The 18,467-nt window shown below is 35.1% G+C and overlaps 1 protein-coding gene across 7 annotated transcripts in view; it reads left to right on the top strand.

Moving 5' to 3' along the window:
- The window catches only part of LOC100642239 (monocarboxylate transporter 10), a 310,901-nt gene that overhangs the window by 255,392 nt on the left and 37,042 nt on the right, over nt 1–18,467 (top strand). For all 7 annotated transcript variants that reach the window (XM_048404630.1, XM_020868497.2, XM_048404626.1 and 4 more), the window contains one exon: nt 16,430–16,598. In XM_048404630.1, coding sequence (XP_048260587.1) covers nt 16,430–16,598 — 169 coding nt within the window. The remainder of the gene's footprint in view (nt 1–16,429; nt 16,599–18,467) is intronic.

Here is an 18,467-nt window from a genome sequence, read left to right as displayed (position 1 = left end):
ATATAAAGATATAAAAAAATATGCTAATGGAATATGAGGCTAGTTTTCGAATTGCAAAAAAGCAAATATAATAACTCTAGGATGCATAAATCTTCCGAATATTTATTATTATCAATCTGAATAATTATCAACTGTAGAGTTAAAGCAAGCAACTCTGTAAAATCATAAAGGTCAAACACGTTGGTCTTCGAGTTGGCTGAACTCGATTATCTTCGTGACCCTTCACTTTGTAGACCCCAATTACGATGATCGATGGTCTCGTAGAATTCAATTACATCGTGCCACAAATTACTGAAACTCGATTACGATAATCTCTTAATTCTTACATCTCGCTGAGTTTCCTCGCGTTTTGTCTCTTCTACGAAATCATCGACAATTTCCTAAACCTTATCTATAGAGCTACTACAAATACTTACTCTTGTAACAGTATAACGTTCTTTCGATAAAATTGTTCATTACGCAAATCTATAAGTGCGATACGAATATTTTAATTGGTTTAATCTATAACATTAATTAAAAATAATAAACCACTGGCATTGCAACAATTTAGTAATTTAACGATTACACAAAACCACGATATAAATATTGTAATTGTTTAATTTATAACATTAATGAAAAATAACAAAATAATACTCGGATTATGACAATTTTCTAATTTAACGATTACACAAATTCCAATAAAAGTATCCTAATTTTTCAACCGATAGAGCTAATTGAAAATACTAAAATATTGAAATTACAAGAAATTGGTAGAATCTCGTTCATCGTCCATTTACTTTTCATTATATCTCGTAAAATCCTGACAGTTCTTTTAAAGCGACGAAGGAACCAATGTCCGATCAGACTAATTGAAGTAACAGCTACGGATGGTTCGAGGGTGGCGATCGATTTACGAAGAAAAACTACACGGGAAATGAATATGTATTGGCCGGGTTTACGATTCGAAAGCATTTCCTGGGCGACTTCACCGATCGTCCGTTTCAGCTTCAACAGGTAACCAAGCCCGGTGGTTCGATCGGCCGGGAATAATTCAACGTGCGGACATTTTTAGCGCCATCGGCGAATTGGAGCAACCAGTCCACTTCGTGGGATGCCTTGTTCCCACGAAACGATCTCGTATCTGTGAAATACATCTACCTGGAAGCGTCACAGTGATAAAAGTAATTTATAGGAATCTTTTTTATCAGCAACGGTAAGTGAATTTGTGCTTGGGAAAGAAGTCTCTGTGATATAATGAAGCGAAGAACAAGACGATTGAAATGAAACGTCGAAGAATCCTAACGAAACATCCGAAACGAACGCCGGTGAATCTGTCGATCTAGATAGATTTTAACGCAGCCTCTTCTAATTACTTTATTGTGGCGTGCATATCGCTATAAATACTATTGCCATAAGTGCAAATTGCGTATAACGAGAAATGTAATGAAAACAGGCGGCCTGAGAAGAATTAAATAGATTTAAAAAAATGGCGAAGAAGTTTCCGCGTGTGTATCGATATGCACCGTGAGGAGGTTGTCGACTGCATATTGTACTTACGTCAATGAATTCGGCGAAAATTATTTGCCACCAGTGTGGTCGACTGGGAAATAAAATATTGGGTTGGCAACTAAGTAATTGCGGATTTTGTCATTAGGGGGTAATAACAAAATCCGCAATCAGTTAGTTGCCAACCCAATATATCTAGCTCAGACAACGTAACACGCGTTGTGTCTTGTGATCTGTTACTTTGTTCACAATATGTCCAATATGTAAAAAATGAAAACTGTCTTCTCCGTGGAAGCTGCTTCAATTAACAATCATTCAATTTATATCCATTTTATATCATCGCCAATAAATCTGAATCGGAACGATAAGAACCATATCGTGGATGATATTTTACTTTTTCAAAGTCGTGGGGGTCTGATCGTTAGGACCCGTTACATTGTTCACAATATGTGCAATGTGTAAAAAATTAAAATTTACTTCTCCATAGAAGCTGCTTCAATTAACAACGTTCCAATTTATATCCATTTTATATCATCGCCAATGAATCTGAATCGGAACGATAAGAACCATATCGTGGATGATATTTTACTTTTTCAAAGTCGTGGGGGTCTGATCGTTAGGACCCGTTACATTGTTCACAATATGTGCAATGTGTAAAAAATTAAAATTTACTTCTCCATAGAAGCTGCTTCAATTAACAACGTTCCAATTTATATCCATTTTATATCGTCGCCAATAAATCTGAATCGGAACGATAAGAATCATATCGTGGATGATATTTTACTTTTTCAAGGTCGTTGGGATCTGACCGCCCGTTTTTATTGCCTTTCTTGTTACATGCACGTCCTAACAAAGTTATTAAAAAAGGTCTGGCTAAAACCCACAAGGTCCAGATCGATAAGGTTGACCCAAACGCTACAGTGTGTCGAGCGTTATGGGCGTCCGGGATGAAATTCATAACATGTAAACTAATCAATTTTAGACCTAAGACACCTAATATCATTTTAAAGAGAATGTGAAGAGAATGTGAATGCGTCGATTGATACATCGAAAGAGATACAATTTCATTTTAAAAGAAGAGGTGATATTTATTTTTTGTTTAATAAGAATTTTTCGGTCAATTTTTACTATTGTAATTTCATCTCAAACGAATAAGTTTTGTTTGAAAGATTTGCTTACTAATTTAGCGAAAACGCTTTAAAGGTAGTAGCCATCATTTCGATTATCTGGGTTTCAGGCAAAAAGATCATAAAATTGCATCTGTATAATTTACGAAGTTTCTTATAATTTTGTTCAACTAGTCACGTGTTATTGCCTTTTTTTAAATGTAAAAATATATAAACATATTTATGTAAATATGAAGACTGTGCTAAAGCTCTGAACAATGATTTGCACCGCGATGCGGCAAATGAATTGACAATGATTTTCATTATTCTGTCTGATTTGGCCAGCTAAATTTGGCATTAATGTATAATGTTTAACGTGTCCTTGATTAGTATTCAAAAAATCGCGGAGCTACTTGCCGGTACTTTCCTAAAAACTCAATTCGAACTTGATAAACGTTTAACATAAAAATTACGACAAATAGTTAATTTCTTTAAAAAATTACTTGCCAGCATGAAAGACGGTATAATGTTAAACGTAACTTGTAAAAATCAAATTAAACGTATAAAAAATCGACGAATGGCGACGCGTTCAAGAAAAGGGGCCGAAAATTGCAATAAATTTCAAGCGTCGCTTTCTACAACAAAATTGGTAAAAAATTTAGCAAACATTATGGATATATTATGATCCAGATTCATTTCTTTATACACAAAAATATAAAAAGTTATTCGTAAACTTCATTTTCTTTTTTTTTTTACTTTTGTCCATCGCTCGACACACTGTGAAGCGTCTTAAATGTCACTTCGTGTTATCTAACCACCTTCAGTGGATACTCAGTCTGAAAGTTATTCGATCCACGAATCGACATAATTAGAACAAAGCGTTTTAATCGAACAGCCTTAGATCAACACTCTCTCTTTCTCTCTCTCTCTCTCTCTCTCGGATATTCTACAGGGAAAGAAGACATCTGTTTCGAGGTAAAACGAGAAATACGAGCTGCTGGTATCTCGTTTAATCGACGCAAATATTTTCCATCGATTTCATGTTGTTTGCCCAACAGCAGCAAGAAACGAAAGAGGTGGAGGAGAGGCCGGGCGGACATTGGTCCGACAAAACCAACGAACGCGATAGGAAAACAAATGGGCTTGAAACGGTCGACAAGAACGAACAGATTAATTAATCGCGCAACCACGTAATTAATCCAAAAACGCCACCATGCCTTACAGAATACCGAAGAAGAATAGTCGATGGAACTGACATTTTCGACTTGTTTCTCTTGAGGCAAGTTCGTAGGATGAAAAAGAAATAGAGTGTAATTTGCTTCGTCGCGAAGTAATATAAAGTCTTCAGGGCTGCCAGAGGAATTAGGTAGATTGTTTAGATCTAATCGTTTGGAAAATTAAATGGAAATTTTTCCTGTTTTATTCAACTGTGTTACCGGATGTCGTTCAGATGAAGTTTCGAAACGCTGGCCGACTAGAGATCATTTTTAAGTGTAGGTGTTTCTAATGAATTTTTTGTTGAACATCAAATAGATTTTAATAGTGTAGAAATAGAATTTAATAAAAAGTTTGATTTCTCTTAGTTCTATAGTTTATGATCATAATCTTCTAATAAGAGAAATTAAATGTTTAAAAAAATCTCAATTCTATTCCCTTGACAATCGATTAAGCTTGTTAATGGAATGTTATAATCAATAAAAATTTTATTCTCTCGATACTCGATTAAATAAATAAAATATAAATTGCTCGGAAATTTAAATTCCATCCTATTGCGATCTATTATTCTATTTAATCTGTAAACCTATTTAGTCTATTTTTAATCCATAAATTCTATTAAAATTATTCACTTAAACAAATATCGCAGAAAGATAAAATTAATCGAATGCACGCGAATGGCGCGTGCAATTCCAACCCTATGTCATTCATCTGCAAAAGAATCCGCGTTCATTTGACTTCGTAAACTCGCCATTCCCGTCTCACACCGCCACGTCGAGGTGACATAATGAGCGTTCCGTCTCGCTGACGAAGCAGGAATATCGAAAGCCATCGATTGGGTCGCTCCATCGATTCAAACCCTGCTTTTCTCAAACTTACTCGCTTTCCCATTGCTGAATTTTCCACTGTAAATCAAGCACCTCGCCTCGTCGACTGTTATTCCCCGAGGGTAACTCGACGTCGAAATAAAAGCCACCATTTTATCAGGAAAGAAGAGGAAAAAATAGTCGGCAAACAATTCCTCGAGAAGCGTTCGTTCGCGATAATAATCATCCCCGTGGCGAAGTCGCCGCCGGAAACAGCAGTAATATTCAGACCGCATTGTCCGAAAGTTCGAGTGCCGCGAGAAATTCTTCGCCTGCCAGATATTTCCCGGTTTTCACCGGTGTAGAATGTTCGATTTTCGATTTTCGCGGCGGAAGCTTCGAACCGGCGAGAACGATGTTCCGCATGGAACTGCGTTCGTGTATCGAGTTTGCGGTTCCTGGAACGATACACGAGGTTCATGACCGGTCTAAATGATTGTTGCCTTTAGGGAGTGAATGAATTTTGGTACCTGGTGCGGTGGTTAAACGTTACAACTTTCCAATTACGATCGACCAAATTGTATCTGCTGAAATTTCAGCAGAACGTAGATGTTTAATTGTTTTAATAAATCCACTGATCTTTCTAATCTTTCGAAATTTCAGAAAAATTTAGATTTTTCATTCTTTGTGTTTCTGAATTCAGTTTTTCAAGTCTAAATTAACGCGACAAGATGGAAATTGATATTTCAGTAAAATTTACTTCTAATTATTAATCGAACAAAATTCTGTCGGCAAAGGGCAATTTTTGTGGTTCTATTAAAATATCAATTACGGAATCGTAGACATGTGTAAGGCTGAGATATTTTCTGCCTTCCACCGGTGCAAAATGTTCGATTTTCGATCGTCGCGGCGAAACCTCTAAACTGGTGAGAATCATGTTTCGTATTGAACTGCGTCTGCGGTTCATGGAATGGTAGAAGATCCACGGAAGGATGAAATGACTATTCTTTTTTAGATAGCGAGTTGATTGAATTTTTGTGAGTTCTGTGATGGTCGCAGTATTACGTTTGAACGTGTAGTTAGTGAAAAGTGGAGATACGAGGATGCGATGAGTTTACATGTACACAGTATTTATGTAATGTAAGAGATGTACTGAGCAATATAGTTGTTGAAAAATAAAAAATGTGGGGATGAATAAGTTTTCAATTAATAATAACGTTTAAACAACACACATAAAGGTTAAATAAAAGTAGAAATAAATAATAAAAACTTCTCTGACTTGTTATAGCTGTGTTTCTTAGATAATATAAATATTAAAAAACAAGTTGCATGTAAAGGTTGGATGAATTTTTAATGTGTAACAATAATAAATAAAACCCTTTTCATAAAGATGATTTTCATACAAACTTACAACCAGTGGCTTTTGTGGACGTAACTCAAAACTTGTCTTTTTTACTTGTCATTTTATGTTTTAGGACAATTTCTTTTATTTGTTACTTTTAAGTTGGAAAGAAATTTCTTCGTTGGTTTTCTAATTATACTTAATGATACCTATGATTGTTACACTGCAGTGAAATATTCCATCCGGGACAACCAAGGAACCACGCGAGGTATTCGTGGTGAAATTTATAGCACGAAAGGGAGCTACTTTTGAGTTGGAATCTTAAGATTTATCAAGGGGACATGAGCAATTGCATTTGGGATTTCTAGTTTGTTTCGCACTCAATAGCCTGGGACGTGTTGTGAGCTTTGTATCTTCGAAAGGTACTTTAAAACCAGCGGAAGAAGCTGTTGATTGAAAAACTAATTTTTAGCAACAACCAATAGCCAGCACGTGTTCTGTACAAACTTAAGAGCTCAGATTCTCTGAATATTATGATAATAGATATTCTAGCTTTTTATCAGTATACATATTTTTATCAGATATAGCTTTCCATCAGAGCACATCTTTGAGCCTTCAATCAGTTTAGACATATTCTGACATTCAATTAGTATACATATTCTAACAGTCGATCAACACAGACGTCACAGCATACTTTTTATTTAGTGTACATTTTAACACATTTTTTTTATACGTTTAAAACTACCGCGTTTAAAAGAGCGTAAACTTCAGTTTCTCTTAGCCAATCTCTCCCGTGGCTGATAACCATAGTTATGTCAGCACGTAACATTCGCGTGCAAGTCGATGATCCATCGGAAACAGACGCAACCGTGCATTTTAATCATCAAATGATTTGCTCATATCGAGCAACAGGATAAATTGAAAAGTCGAAAAAAGTGATATTTTTGTTATCTGTTTTAATAATAAATAAATTCGTGGAAGTTGTATACAATCAGCTGTCGTTCCTTAAATTTTTATTTTAGAAATTCTATTCTAATCGCGGATACAAGTAAAAAGATCGTCAAATTTCCGAGAAATGGAGTTGATCGGTTTGGCTTCTGAAAAGTCAAGTGACAGTCAGATGTGTTAAAAATGGGATTGAAACGTTACATGAACGAAATTTCATACGCGGCAATCTCGCATTTCCGAGAAATTTCAAGGTACGAAAACGCGTAGAATGCGTATGATATGAGAAAATATATAAAATATTCAGCGCGTGTTACTTTTCACGATACTTAATAAATAAAATAAATTTCCATCAAAGTGCTACTCCTGCGATCATATTCCTGAAGATACTGTTCAGGTTTGGAGTGGCCGTCAGTTTATGACGCGGACAACACATCTCCCTTTTTTGGGAAGTTCGAATTGCCTATCTCCCCCAGCTATAAACCTTACGATGCTGATATCATTAAGAAGCTAAAAAAACACCTTAAATGCCGGTGGGTCAGGGCGAAGGTAAACAGAAGACAATACCAGAGAGTATAATTAAACCAGGGAAAATCCAGAGACGGAAAGTCAGGATGTAAGGACGAGACGAAGCTTCTAGTGAGAGCAGCAACAACATCCGACCACAGTCTTCATCAGAGCGTCGTACTGTTCGTATTCGATCTCAACCAGATCGTACAATCGTCTGCGTCAGAACGTCAAACTCTACTTGTATACTAAAAAATGCAAATAAAAAATTTGCATTTTGAATGCACATTAATACTCAATACATTTAATTTACCTCCACTTTGAGCGTTAATCTCATTCAAGGCTGAATATCAACCGATACCAACCGATCGGTTGAATCTGACCGATCGCCATTTAGTTGAGAATTCGCTACAGATACGAATTTGCATAAAAATTCGTAGTATACTAATCAAGATTGCAGAGCAGAGTGCGAATGAGATGTTTAAAGAATAAGGATTCGAAGGTGGGAAATAAGGACAAGTAACTCCTTCCGAGCGAAGTGTCTGCATGTATCTACGGACGAGTGAATCCTCTTAAGCGCGCAGCGAGAAAAGTTGAGAGTGGAGGAAAGAAAGTTGCGGAAAAAGAGTCCGATGGGAGACAGACTCGCCTGTCATGGACCTGCGAAAGAGTTTAATGAGTGCATTCAGAATACTCGTTTCTCTGCTTCTACTCTTATCCTCGTTTATTTAATACGATACAGCGTACACGAGTTTCCAGAACTGTCGTTCGGGATAACAAAGCACCGACGAGAGATTCTCCACTCGTAAATCATCTGTAATCCTCCGTTGCAGCGCTATTACGCCTCTCGTCACATTTCTGTCCTTCGTCCTCGATATGCAGGTCGATAGTACTGAATCACCAAGATCCTGAGGTTCTTGGAATTTGATTACAAAGTCTCGTTACATTCGACGATATACAATCGTCGCTGGAATTTTTACTTTCTTCTAAACTTATTCGTTTAGTTTAGTGGTATCTATTTCTTATTCTTTTTTTTTAATTATTTAATTTGTACTTTACAACTTGTCCTATGCTGGACATTCGGTAAATTTTTCCAGCTTCTTATTCTTTCCATGGAAAATTATATTCATGAATTAATCGTATATATTTAGTGTATTCTACGTTGTAAATTATTTTGGAATAAATATTATTCCAAATGAATGTATACTCGTACGTCACTGTTAAAAAGTGAGAGGAAACTAGTCTGACTATAACGAATGTCTAGAGAAATTTACAAGACCATTCGTCATGAATTTCATTAGATTTCGTACATTTTTATATTTACAATGAATAATTAATGAAATAAATAGTAATTATATATTTCGTACATCGTCTACAATTTTCGCATCTTTTAACATACGAAAACGATACGTTTCGAATAAGTTTCGAAACAACGTAAAAATTTCGCTAACGATTCTACTTTATTTAAACCGATTATTCCAAACACGTTATAACACCATAAATCATTTCGCCGGATTGTTTTTTCTCGTTTTATGACACTTACAAAGTCGTATCACTATCAGAAGACTTTCTCCAATCGCGGTTTCGATCGTTCTCCCTTTTACTTTTCCATTTCAACTGGAAGCCGCAAGGAATTCGAAATCAGCAGGTAGAAAAGTTACGAGGACGGCGACTTTTTAATAGAAAACTTGGAGGAAGAGTCGAAGGAGTAATCTTATCGGAATTATCACCGTGATATTTCACGTTCCAAACGACTATGGCCGTTCGTTGACGAAACTTTCCTGTTCGTCGGTCGATTTAATGGCCTGCGAGCTTTCGTTGCGAAATTCACGAAGACAGACGATCCGCTTCGATGATCGGATTCAACATTTTGTGTACTTACCTCTCAAGCGCTTCTCTCTATAATCTTATTAAATGCTGTTGCTGTACTTTTGGAGAGTGCTTCGGATTTTGTATCTATCGAATAAAGGAACGTAAGGAATATAAAAATGTTACTTTAACGAGAAAACAGAATTTTTAATTTCAGATTTATTTGAAATTTTCATCGTAAACGAAGCGTGTAACAGAGCGTAAGCGAATTTTTGTTGCTTCAATTGCTTGTTAAATTATTAAACTTCACATTTTTATTATTTTGTTATTTGTATTTAGAATGATCTTTTATATTGCTTTTATTGATCTTCGCTGAAATTTTAATAAGTTTCAATTCAAATTGTATCAATATTTTTTTATTCTTCTATTCAATCTTCCACGTGATTTTGTTTCGATGATTTTTAACTTGCAATTGTCATTTATACGATTCGTAACATCATCCAAATTCGAAGAGGTCATAAAGTAGCACAGGGCAGTAGATCTGTTCCAGGAGAAGCTTCTTAGAAGATTGCGAACACAGGTGGAAAACAGATTCTCGAATAACTTCCTGAATTCTATATTTTTAGGTGATATATGTAGGGACATAATGCTATTACGTGTCCTTAATTTCAGGGGAGGCTGACTGAAATTCAGTAATCCAGCTCTAAGCACCAGAGCTGGCACCAGATGCGTTCTCGGATTTGCACCTGCCTGTACATTTCGATAAAAAATGTCTGTTTTCAGTTCGCATCTAATTTCGAATTAATTTCAGCGAAATATCGATTTTAATCAGATTTGCTCGTTTTACGTTAATTTCGATAAAAAGAGAATCTAAATCGAATCGATTCCAGGATTTTTAAACACTGGACGTGCTAACAGATTTAGCAAAATTTGATTTTTATTGCTTCGATTTAAATTTTAAAGGTTTAACTTAAAGGATTTAAATATAAGAAATTTAAGGATCGAAATTTCCGTGAAATTTCTAAAAAATTAGGAAGTTTCCTGGATTTAATCAAATTTCCACTTTGCTACGTTCGTTCTAATCTTAAAATTTTAATTCAAAGTAATGAAAATTAACGTACAAAATTTAAGAGTCTAACGTCCGGAGCTCTACATTTCTAGAGATAAGAAAATTTATAAAGTCAATTTTAAGGTTTCTAAAGGTGTCGTTTATACTTTCTACGCTACTCCATATTATTTTAATTGAAATTCGTTTGCGTATCGGTATTACATCCAACGTTTTATCACTTAAAGAACTTCAATGATGATGTGTTTGTGTTCGATAAGCACGCTCTCGTGTTTTCCTCTCTATTAACCGATCGTTTCTGAAAAATCTTGTAACAGATTCGACAACCCTATTCATGGGATTAAACGAAGGGAAACTCGGTGTACGTGACCGATCCACCTTTCCTTGGCTGGTTGATTAAAATCTCGAGATTAGACACTTGTCGATGTAAAGGGTTCAAGATCGATATACACCACAATATTCCTTTTGAAAATACCTTGGCCAATTTCAAACTCTTACGCAACTTTTAATTGATAATTATTTATACGTTAAAATTCTGGAAAATATAATACATATTATCATTTCTAAAAATGTTATTCTCATTTTGCAGCATAAAGATTGCAAGGGAATATTTAAAAAAACGCAATCTTTAATTGTTATTTAAGTATATATTAAAATTTTCATGGGCTTTTTCCTTACTTAGTAGCATAAAGGTTTGCTAGAAAATATCTTTAAAATATCTTTTACCTCAATCCGATATTCAATAATAAGGGAAATACATCAGAAAGCTTTTAAATTTCATGCAACATCTAACTGTCGTTTACGTACCAATATGTTCGAGAATATTACAATTTAGCAGAGTATAGTAATCATGAAGAGTACTGGAATATTCGAGAATGCTCTAAATCTCAAGTATTTCCCGAGAACATTTTCATTTTTAAGAACGTTATTCTCACTTGTATTATCCAAAAGATGGCAAGAAGATGTTCCTAGAATTGTTCGATTCTGGGAACATCGTTTTCGTCTGTGAATTTCTCACAGACGAAAAGAAACATTTGAAATTCCATTTTACACGCGCTCCAAACGCTCCAAAGTGTCTGTAGTTCCTCTTTTAATCTACTCGTTATTAATTACAACGAATCTTTAATTACACGCAAGCGAACAGTTGCGTGTTCCGGATTCCACAACGTGGTTCATCGAAATCGAATAATTACGAGCGAATCCGCGTGTTGTTATTCGTTGGACGCTAAGTGGAAGTTTTATCAGAGACCGGTGGTTTCCTGTTAATGAAACCTCCGATTTACGCGACTGTCCGAGCGTAAAGTGCGCGAATCGAATATTATTGGAAGGCGGTGCACGTGTTACGGCGATTTAGCAGGTTTGCACCGCGAAATACGTTTGTTAACTGATGACTCAGAATGGTTCGGCCCCTCTTCCGGTCCCTTCTCCAACCTCACCTTTGCACGACTGGAGACGACGTTTCTTAACTTTGTTGGCTGGCAAACTTTCAAACAGAATGCGAATCGTGCGTCACTGGTGCAAACGTGCTGTTCATATGGCAAATAATGTGTGTTACTGAGGAAAGTATTTTATTAAGTGAAATTGTGGAGGAATGTTTGAGGAATGTTTTACCTTGAAATGCAATTAACAGTATTTATTTAGTTATTCGTTTATTTATTTGTTAATAGGACGTGTACAAACCCGATTTACAGGATATGGCCAGTATAAATTTCAAAAGTTCTTAACGTTCTTAAACTTAACAATAAGAAGAAGAGGGTTTTAAAAGTTTGTTCGATTTTGCTGCATTTTGCAGAAAATCGCAAAGGAAGAAACATCAAAGTTCTCGTTCTTAAGCTTATTTGTTATTTATATTTATGCTTATTTATTTATGTTGTCATGTATTTAATGAAGATACCAGTGATATTTGATACACTGCAACTACGATTCAGTCTCACTCTCGTTAAATAATTGTAAATAAATAAACGTAAAAACGAAAAAACTTCTGTTTCCTTCTTCGCGATTTTTTCTAAAATGCAGCAAAAACTAGTAAATCCCTAAAAGACATTTTTTTTTTTTTTTAGTTTATCAGTCCCCTATATGTTCCCGAAATTTTGACATTTAAATTGGGACACCCTGTATATACGCGATTATACATATATCCATACGTATAGTGTATAAAGCAAAGGACAAAAGATAAAAAGAGAAATCTAATCGATAATATTCCATATAAATAAAGATTACTTGAAGTAATGAATAGAGCAACAGAAAAATTATTCGATTGATTGTTAAAAGTAAGAGGGTGTTTAATTGAATTATTTAGATGTTAAATCGTATAATTTTATGTTTAAATATTAATCTCTCAATGTAGTTGGATTTGTCAAAATAATATGCAATACCAACTATTGCATATTTGTTGTACACCTTCTTATCTATACAAGAGAACTAATAATTCTAAATGTTTGATAAAAAAGAAGAAATATTAAGAATTCTATAAAAGAAATACTCGGTCCTCTATTCTCTCTCCTTATTAATAAGAACTAATGAACTATGCAAATAAGTAGGACTGCACGAGACGATAGCGAAGGCGATGAAAATAGTTGGCCAGGGAATAAGAGCAAACAATATTATGACGTACGGTAGATACCGCAAAGTACAGAGAAAAGTGTAACATTGTAAAAAGCTACTGAGCTGTACATGTAACTTCTATTAACTAAATAAATACCAGGATTATCAGCAATTAAAATATGAAATTTGTACGAATGGAATTAAGTAGCGAAGGATGAAACAAGAGATAGAGCAAACCTGAAGAAAAATAAAAATTTCTAAATCTAGCAATAAACTAAATGTACTCTATAAAAGAAAATCGTTGTAAAATATTCGTATACTATAAGAAGCCCACCGAGCAACAAATATGTGACTGACAGAGGAGAAATGGGAAAACCTTTAAAAAGGATACAAAAAAATCGTAAACCTAATAATAAACTCGATGAAACCTATGCTTACACCAGGAATTCAAAAGCAAATCCTAGTTCAAAATCCCTCGAGACGAACAGCCATTCGATTTTCCGACCTCGATCAATTTGATCGTAGAAGAAAAATTCAAAAATTCCAAGATGCTCGACAGTGTTGCAAGCACAAAGAACAGAAGCGAAGGAAGGACCGGGCTTCTTGCATTATTCATCAAGCGGACTCGAACGTGCTCCCTTTGTTCACGGCGTGCCTCCGTTAAAGTCCTATCCCGCCATTTTTCTTTCAACGAACCGTGGAACCCGAACGGCCATAACTTGAACAATAATTTTCGTTGGTATTAAACCGGCGCGGACTCCGCGACGTGTCCCTATCGATTTCTAGTTAGACGGTGAGATATGACACTCTGCCTGATAACGGTGATAAGCGAGTGGCCTCGATGAAGTTGGAAAGTTAATGAGCATCCCTACGACCCCGTCTTTGTTCAGCAGCTATTTTGAACCGTTGCACAGCTGCATACCTTGAATTATAGTAGCTAAAAATGGCACTTGCACATTCCTTTATCTTCCATTGAAGCGCTTTTTTTTAGCAGATTCTATATGTCACTTTAAACAGTATCGAATTTTTGCAGTGATACGAAAACACTATTAAATGATACGAAACTTCGTATACTTGTACTTGGACGTAATTAATTGACGCATATGTGTTGTAATAGTTTTCGTAGTAACTGTATATAATTTAATCCAAATTACTGTCGATATGCATAGCGAAGTATGATGCTTTCTTGATCGGTGTATGTGTTCAGGTACAAGTTCCAAACTTTATCGATATAATCGTGATAATCGAGTCTTATTACTAGACTGCAGAGTTTTATGTATTTACAGAAGTTTCGAGAATGCAAACTTGCATTTGCAACTGCAGAATACGCATAATACGAACATATGAAAAGCCATTTTTCTATTCAAACCTATATACTTAACGTGTGTTTACACTCCCATAACGAAGCTCGTCAAACTAATGCCGCAAGAATCTTTCCATTTATGTACCAATGTAATCTTCCTTCGAGAAACAAAATAAAAATCTACCTGCGGCTTTAATAAAAACCACCTAACTACAAAACGCAATCACAAACTTCCTCCATTCCCCTATTTCCTTTAAAACATTCTGATTCAACAGCGAATGCTAGCAAACAAGCTAAAAGTCAACTTCTAACATGTTCCTACGAGTGTCACCTAACTGCACCGTGAAATTCAACGCTATCTCAATTTCACTGGTATCCATAGGATTCGCAAGCTTCGTCGAAACGTTAAGTCCTTACTACGGTTAATTAAGAAGCCGACAGCCTGACCCAGACAGTTAATTCGAGTAATTAAGAACGGTCCAAGCTTGTTCGTGTTACGCTCTCCTTATTAATTAAAAAGGCTCGCGAGCAGCTGTATCTCCTCATCGTGGCAATTCCTCCCGGTTATTTCGCACGGCGATCGTTCCGCCAAGTGGGCAAACAGCGTGCTGGAACGTCGAGGAGGATCATGGCAGGACAACAGGGACCATTTGGAATTTTATTGTTCGATGTCCGCCTCTTCTATTCGCCCAACAGAATGAGGGTTGTTGTTTCGGAGATTTCTTGGTATTTCGTGTCTAATAGCGCTGAAATCGACGACTCATGGATTTTTATTATAGCGATGAACCGACATTATTAAATCGTCTAGGATCATATAGTTGTTGGTTAATAAACTGCCGATATTTATGCAAATTTATGTTTTTACGAGGATAATTAAAAAAGTGGAATCTAGATATTGCGTACTAAATATTACAATGAGTACTATACTTTGGTATTTGATATATTTTTATGTGTTACATGTATATACATTCTGTGCATTTATATAGGAAATTTAAAAGTGCAAGATTGCACAGAATGTAGATAATACAATATAGAAAAAATAAGTAAAATATGTGGTAAGTGGAACAATTTTATAGTCAGCTCCTATCTTTTTAATTATATTCGGAAAAATATGAATTCCCATAAAAGTCCATAGTCTGGTTATTATACAGGGTGGTTGGTAACTGGTGGTACAAGCGGAAAGGGGGTGGTTCTACGCGAAAAAAGAAATCGAAAATATAGAATAAAAATTTTTCGTTTGAGGCTTTGTTTTCAAGAAAATCGACTTTGAATTTTCGCTCGGTACGCGTGCACTTTATCACGTCTCGTTATAACGGATCCCACTATAGATCGTTGTCTCGATGGATATTATCGTAGTTTAAGTTTGTTTTTGCCGTAACGGAAAATTAGGAATACATAATGAAATAATGTTTTCCTAATGAATGAATAAAGCATGAAAGGCTACAATAACGTCAATCGAGACAACGATCTACAGTGAGATCCGTTATAACAAGATGTGTTAAAGTGCACGCGTACCGAGCGAAAATTCAAAGTCGATTTTCTCGAAAACAAAGCCTCAAACGAAAAATTTTTATTCTATATTTTCGATTTCTTTTTTCGCGTAGAATGACCCCCTTTTCGCTTGTACCACCAGTTACCAACCACCCTGTATATTAATATAATCGCCTTACGATTCATTTCGAAGCAAACGTAGCTGTTTGGATTATTTAATTTTCCAATTAGCTAGCAATTAACACTTGACGTATGTTCAGTGCCTTCTGAATTTTTATTGGTGATTTCCATTCTTACGATTAATAACCATCGAAATGGTATTAATTGTTAGTCGATTCTTTGTTCTACGATTTATTTTAAAACACACGTGCCTGTTCAGATTATTTCATTTTATAATACTATGTCGATCGATAACTGCTACACTTTTCTTTCGCTTAATCACGAATAGCAAGCTACATGTTGAGCTAACAAAGCTCCAAGTAACATGTCGTTAATCCTTCTAAAACCAAATATTTGTCCATTGAAAGGAGTTCTCTTCGTCATCTTAAAATCTCGTTATCTCAACGATACAACAAACCTTTGCCATAACTAGAACCTTTCAACAGTTACTATATTATCTTATGGAAAAATCAAAAATTTCCCAAGAAAGCATTGTTCGGTAATAAGAACTCGAATCGATGGAAAAGCATGGTTTCCAGGAAACAGAAGAGCAACGTTTGTCCTTCCTGATAAATACACTGGAGAGAAAAACTCCAGCAAGCAGTCCACGTGTTTGGCCTTTTTCAAGTAACCATCGAATTAACGTTTCAGCGTGGGTTGGCGCATTGAGCACTGCGATCTCCCGTGGATCGGCACCCTTGGTCGTTGGCGCGTGTCGCCGTGGAAGTACAAGGCTTACAGCGGTGATCGGCGGTTTCGTGCTGGCATTGGCCTCGTTCTTCACCTCGTTCGCCGCAGAATTACACCAGGTCCTCCTCAGGTGAGTAACAAACTGCCTCGTTCTTTCAAAGATGCAAGATGCCAGATTCAAAGTTCGTATTCGTCCAATCTACTTAACAAACACGTTGCTATCGGGGTAAGACAAGCTTGGACGGATGTTTTGCGTTAGGTTATTTATAGATTGCATAATATCGTAAATAAGCTGCGTATGTTCTGAGCCAAGAAAGAGGAATAAACGATACTTTGAAAAAATTCTGAAATTGATTTTTAGACTTTATAATTTTCTGCAATTTTTTAAATTATTTTTAATTTAATTTTTTTAAATTATTTTAATAATTTTTTTCAACTGTTCAACTTGCTTAAAGTAGATTTTCGAAATCAATAAGTCACAATCAAAAATCAAAATTGGGAACTTCCTTGTTGCTTTTGAATTTTCAAAACTTGACGTTGAAAAGTGACGCTTTACTATAAAATACATGAAAAGAAACGTAAAATTAGTATAACATGGAAACGATGGTGATAAAAAGATATTTATGGAATGTTGTTAGAGAATTAAGAAACGGAATATAAAATTTGAAAATGATCAAATACATTCACTGCTGGTTGAATTATGTATACCTCTGCCATTTGTTTTCATATTAAATTTACATAAAGTATGTGTTTTATATTATGTGAATTATTTCTATATTACTGTGTTGTTGAAAACTACTCTGCTTCCTTGAAACAAAAATTCAGATGATCTTTAGACTTTGGAAACGATTGCATTAATTCAAACTATATTACTGATTAATTCCAACAGCATTTGAAACGACTTTCTTCGTCGTAAACAGAAGATAATCATGAAAAATGACGATTATTTTATGTCCTCGTTTTACTTCAAAGAATTTTTTGAAACGTACATTTAATTAAAAACTTTTTGCCAGTTCCGAGTCTCAAAGATAATTAATTCGCGGATCTCCGGTTTTTATTTTCTTTTTTCTCTGTATTCCGCTTTAACTTTTAAAGTTCGTGCGATTCCAGCTACTTGAACTTCCACTGAGAACCATCCAAGAGTTACTACGCACTCTTGTAAAGAATTAATAATTCAGTGGAAACGCAACAAACGCTCGCCATATCTCGCTTTAAGTCGCTGGAGAACACAACCACGTTCTCATACTAACTCTCACGAACTCTCTTTCAAATAATCAGAAACTCTGAAATGCATATCACGAATTTACTCATGTTTTATTTCTTCCTATATTAAGCTTAAAAGCTATCATTACATTGCGGACTTTTATGCATTTGTGGGAAACTTAAAAATGTAAACATTCATAGAAAGCTCATGACACATCGTCTAAGTCACACGGTATATAAAACACCTCAAAGTATAATGCTTTTTATAAAATTCGATACGTAAAACAATCTTTTACTTAAAATTATGTTCATAAGCATATACATTTGTATAAGTATTCGCAGTCTGGCTATCATCAAACAAAATCATGTTTGTATCGTTAATGTTATTTGTTTTGTTTATAACGTTGTTAGTGAAATTTCTTCCAAGTACATATTTTGCAGATTAATAAAATCAAGTAAATGTAATGTTTTATTTTTATTTTTATTATTATTCAATATTAGGTGAAAGGTAGAAGAGTTACTACTTTTAGTGATAACGTACAACGTCGCGATAGTGTCATCACAGGATGATTACACGAGGCCGAAATCCGTAAGAAACCCATGATTCCTTCTAAAGATTATTTCAAATGATTTCAATTTTATACAACATTTCGTCGAATCCTTAAACCATTCGCGTTTTCTCATACTCTGACGAATTAATTCACGTTTCCTCGAATTCTGGCAGATTTGTTCCAATTTCCTTAGTAATTCCTTCTGACTTAATTCTTATTTCCCGGAATATTCGCTAATTATGAAA

This window comes from Bombus terrestris, chromosome 3 (genome assembly GCF_910591885.1).
Source record: "Bombus terrestris chromosome 3, iyBomTerr1.2, whole genome shotgun sequence".
NCBI lineage: Eukaryota > Metazoa > Arthropoda > Insecta > Hymenoptera > Apidae > Bombus > Bombus terrestris.
The sequence above is the reverse complement of the archived record's forward strand: the minus strand, read 5'-3'. Positions and strand labels throughout refer to the sequence as shown.